The following is a 4,803-nucleotide window of genomic DNA, read 5'->3' on the forward strand; positions in this document are numbered from 1 at the left end:
GGCGACGCGTCTTAAGGGTCACAGATTTGACACCAGTTCTCAACTCAGTAGGTATGCAAGTCGGTTAGGCGTAGGTGCGGATGACCCGGGTTCGTGGTTTCGAATCCCGCCGCTTGGATTCGATTTAATTTGCGGCGGCCGTGTTAATTTAACTTTTTTTTCGGAACGAATTTTTTTTTTCCGCGTTTTTTTTTCGTTATTTACATTTCGCTATCACTCCCGCCTTATTATATTTAACGAAAATTTTTTGATATTTTTTTTAAAAATTCGAGTTTAACCGCCTTTACGGACTCCGCATGTCCCTGTCGAAGACGTATTCGCGTTCCCCGCTTAATTTATAGGCCGCGCGCGCGGCTGTACTTCTATCCCGGCGAGTCCCGGGGCGTAGCGCCGCCGCGCCGCGGAAAGCAGACGACCGATATCGCTTCCGTCGAGTAGGTATCGATATATACAGGCATAAATATATGCGTCGGGACATTCGATTTATTTCGCAAATATCGCGTTTTCGACGTCCGAGGTCGGTCGAATTCGTCGTCCGCTGTCCGACGCGGTGAGATCGCCCGCTATGACGCCCAGAGCGGACGTGTTAAACGCGTTCGTAATTCGCCGGGTCGTCAAAACGGCTTAAGAGTCGTTGATTTGACTCCGCTTCTCAACTCAGTAGGTAGGCAGGTTGGTTAGGCGTAGGAAGGATTTGACCCTAGGGTCCTGGTTTCGATACCGGTTGCCGCGATTCGGATTAATTTGCGGCGGCCGTGTTGAATTGGAATTTTTTTTTCCGCGTTTTTTTTTTCGGTATTTACATTTCGCTATCACTTCCGCCGTTATCGTATTTAACGAAAACTTTCCGTTTTTTTTTTCAAAATTCGAGTATTACCGCCTCTACGGACTTCGTACGGCCCCGTCGCGACTTATTAGCGCTCCCCGCCAAATTTATGAGTCGAGTTCCGCAGCGGAAATTGGTGATCTCTGACGGTGCCGTTATTACTATATACAGTCATTTTTTTTTATTCGATAAGCTGTTTTATTATTTTATATTTTACTGCCTTTTGTCCTTTCGGTCGCGCCGCATTTATATATTTGATTTGCCATAAATATACACGATATAGCCACAGTCTGTAGCATGTAGGTAGGTACATACATGTTATAATAAATAAATGTATAAACATAGGCGGAGATTTGATGTTTTTTAAGGGGGGGCTAAAATAATTCCACAAAAATTACCCGCAGGTGTGTTTAAACTGTTAATATGTTATGCCTATGTAATTCCTTCCTTATACATAAATGGGAAATAATTAAAATCAAATAATAACAATTTCTACAATTATAATATTAATATAATTATTTTATTTTATTTTAAAATAATGTGTCTATTTTTAGATGCAAATGCATCAATAACATTTTCAATATCGATTTTAACATCTTTTTCTATGTATAAAATTGACGAGTTGTTGAAGCGGTCCTGCAACATACAAGTGCGTAGCCATGTCTTTATCTTACGCATAGCTGAAAAACTTCTTTCACATGTAGCTGATGCAATAGGTAAAGACATGGCTATTTGAAGAAGTTTGTATAAGCTAGGGAATACACTTTTAGTTAATACATTTTTTATGGTTTCATATTCATAGTTGATTTCATTATCCTTAGTTCCTAATTGTAATAAACTGTTCTTCGCCACTATCATTTCTGATTGAATATTTAGTTTTGATAAATTCAATAAACCCTAAAATCAGTTTTGTAATATAATAATATGTAATATCACTTAAACATAGGATGTCAAAAAACTATTAACTTACTTGATAATGATCAATGAAAAACAAACTTCCTTCATAATTCAATTTAAAAAAATTATCAACAGATTCACCCATGGCTAAACTCTCTGTTGAAAATCTTTCCTTCAGCCTTGTCACTATAGTATCTAACAGAACATAATATGCATTGTTTCTGTAAAATGACTCAGTTGACTGACTATCATCATTCAAAGGTGCAGTGTAATGTGCACTTGTACTTGCAGTAACTATGAAATTATCAAGTCTTTTTGATTCTATCTTTCTTCTTTTTTCTCCTAAATTGTAAATATATTATATTAATAACTTAAATACTTTATAAATAATTTAGTAAAGTAATTATTTACAAAATTATACCTTGAAATGGATTATCAATAACAATATTATTATCAGTAGAAAATGCATTTATTTCAAACCAAATTTGAGCAAAACTTTCAACTGTTCTAGAATCTTCAAAACTTTTGATTACAGCTTTAATAATTTTTACTGAGTTGCCAAGAGTCGCAGATTTCTCTTGAAATTGATTTATTAAAATATTTAAGATTGTTAAACATTTGCGTAAAAGAAATAAATTAACAATGAAATTTCCTTTTTTTAAATTAGTTAGTATTCCTACAAAATTATAAGAATTATACATAAATAATTTACAAATTATAAGTGCAATTACAAAATTCATTTACCTAATGCTTCATTTGAGTCCTTATCTGATTCGTTTTCAATTTCATTGGTTAATATTTTTAATATACCTTTGTAATTAATAATCACAGCTTCACAATTCCTGTATCGGCAATTCCATCTTGTGTCACTTAATTTTGTTATTGATTTTTTCTTAATACCCAGCTTATTTTGAATTTCAATTAACTTTTGGTTATTGGTTGGATTGGAAAAATGTATATAAAGTGCTTCCAATGTATTAAAAACACATCTAGTATCCTTAAAATTAATAGACTATATTTAACCTGCTTTAATAATACTAAGTTGTAAAAGACTGAATAAAAATTAATTACCTTCACAATTTTGCACATATCTAATACCACGAGATTGATTCGATGTGCCATGCAGTGCGTGTATATTGCAAATGGGTATTTTGATTTAATTTTTGCCTGTACACCATTAAAACGCCCAGACATTACACTGGCCCCGTCATAGGACTGTGCTACAATTGCTACCTGGGGACTTAACTTGCATTGTTTAAGATATTCTAACATGAGTTGACTTAAACTTTCTGAGTCTTGTTTCATAGAACAATCAATAAAACCCAAAAATCTTTCTTTTATATCCAATCCCTTGCAATATCTTATACATAATGCCATCTGCTCTTCTTTAAAACACCTGCAAAGTTACAATTCAAATAATCAAATTGAATGTACACAATTTCTTAGCAATGAAATTAATGTATTGAATATATTACCTAGCTTCATCGCACATGATACCAAATATGCCTACATCATTGACTTCTTTTATAATAGTTTCTCTTAATATATTAGCACATATACTTATTAATTCATTTTGAATTCCATGACTTGTATGGTTGGTTTTTTCTTTATACTTCTGAGCAAATTCAAGGTAAAATTTTGTTAACAAATTGCAGGTTTCTTTAAAATTTCCTAAAGAGTTAATAATAATAATAATTAATAATTTCATTTATTATTATTTATTTATTTTTTAATCTGAATGCAATTAGTCAGTAAAATAGAAAATACCTTGATTAAGTGAATCGATGGATTCATCGTGACCTCTGAATGCCAAACCTTGCCGACACAAAAATAATGTTACTTCACTAAGGGTTCTTATGTACATACGATTGATTTCGATTAACAGCTTATGTTGAGATGAAATTTGAGTCAATACAGTACCAGTTTTTTCAGTTTCTTTATGAGCCATCCACTTTTCCATACAAGTAATATGATGTATTGTTGCTTCATGTAATTCAAGCTTACTTTTACTGCCCTTATTGGCACCTCTTGAACCACTTAACTTTAATAAATAGTATTTTTTATTTATTATTATTAATATTTTATTATATTAATATTATTTTTATTATTATTTTGTGTTTATTAAACACACAGAACAAACCTTTTTCCAATGTTTAAAACCAGTTTTTGTAAAAATATCTTCGTTATTTTTGTTACTAGATGTAGCGAAATTACGACAAGCAAAACAAAATAAAGCATCATTTGCAATACTGTATTCAAGCCATACAAAGCTGTTGTAATAAGCTGCATTAAAGCTACGGTTTTGATGTTTATATTTTGTCTTCGGATATGACTAAAATAAGCAAAATATAATATAATAATAACTAATAAGATAATAATATTGAAGTCACAGAACTAAGTAAGCAATAAATAAGCAAATAATACCTATAAAATATCAGATATAATACTTATAAATATCTACCTTTAAGACTGGACGTGATGGACCAGTTAATAAATCACCCAAATCCGCTCCATCGTTATTTAATTTAGCCACATTAACGTTTATATTTATGTCAATAGCCGGAGGTTGATAATCAGAATGTGAATTTTGCGTCGACGATGCCATTTGTTGATCATTTTCAACTATATTCTTAGATTTAAAATTTTCGTTTTTGTTTTTTTTATTAAAAATCCCAAAATATTTTAAATTATTATCAGACATTTCAAAAACACTTTTGAAAGAAGAATAAAACAAGACACAGAACACCGTTAAGTTATATTATTTGTATTGACAGTTGACACTAGTGCACTCTTAAAATAACATGTATTATACTATTATTTACGAAATAACGGTAGGTAAGCCTTGCACTAAGCATAAAACTGATAAAACGACAACGTAAAAACGTGATATTTATCATTACAATTTCCAGTGTTACCACAAATACAAATGTTACACATGTCTTTATAGACAAACCCATATCTACAAGCCCATATCTAGTCAGTTAGTTCGTGATTTCCTTATCTTTTGTTACAACATTGTCTAATTAAAAAATAACTGTTGTAAAAAAATTCAAATTCAAAAATTTTATATTACCGGTTAA

At 31.5% G+C, this 4,803-nt stretch overlaps 1 protein-coding gene across 1 annotated transcript; it reads right to left on the bottom strand.

Annotated features, from left to right (window-relative positions):
- Nucleotides 1–1,351: 1,351 nt before the first annotated feature.
- LOC103311815 (zinc finger MYM-type protein 1-like) lies at nt 1,352–4,328 on the bottom strand. The gene is made up of 10 exons (XM_008191546.1): nt 4,185–4,328; nt 3,864–4,055; nt 3,491–3,764; nt 3,199–3,394; nt 2,795–3,119; nt 2,650–2,720; nt 2,468–2,565; nt 2,145–2,300; nt 1,797–2,065; nt 1,352–1,723 (listed from the first exon to the last, which is right to left on the bottom strand). Exons 1-10 carry the CDS (start codon nt 4,326–4,328, stop codon nt 1,352–1,354), a joined length of 2,097 nt encoding a protein of 698 aa, XP_008189768.1.
- Nucleotides 4,329–4,803: the final 475 nt, after the last annotated feature.

The sequence above is a fragment of the Acyrthosiphon pisum genome, chromosome X (assembly GCF_005508785.2).
Source record: "Acyrthosiphon pisum isolate AL4f chromosome X, pea_aphid_22Mar2018_4r6ur, whole genome shotgun sequence".
NCBI classification, from domain to species: Eukaryota; Metazoa; Arthropoda; class Insecta; order Hemiptera; family Aphididae; genus Acyrthosiphon; species Acyrthosiphon pisum.

Coding starts and splice junctions, on each gene's coding strand:
- LOC103311815 (XM_008191546.1), bottom strand. CDS start 4,328: ATGGCATCGTCGACGCAAAATTCACATTCTGATTATCAACCTCCGGCT. Junction 4,056..4,184: donor CATCACGTCCAGTCTTAAAG/GTAGATATTTAT, acceptor TGCTTATTTTAG/TCATATCCGAAGACAAAATA. Junction 1,724..1,796: donor TTTTCATTGATCATTATCAA/GTAAGTTAATAG, acceptor AACTGATTTTAG/GGTTTATTGAATTTATCAAA.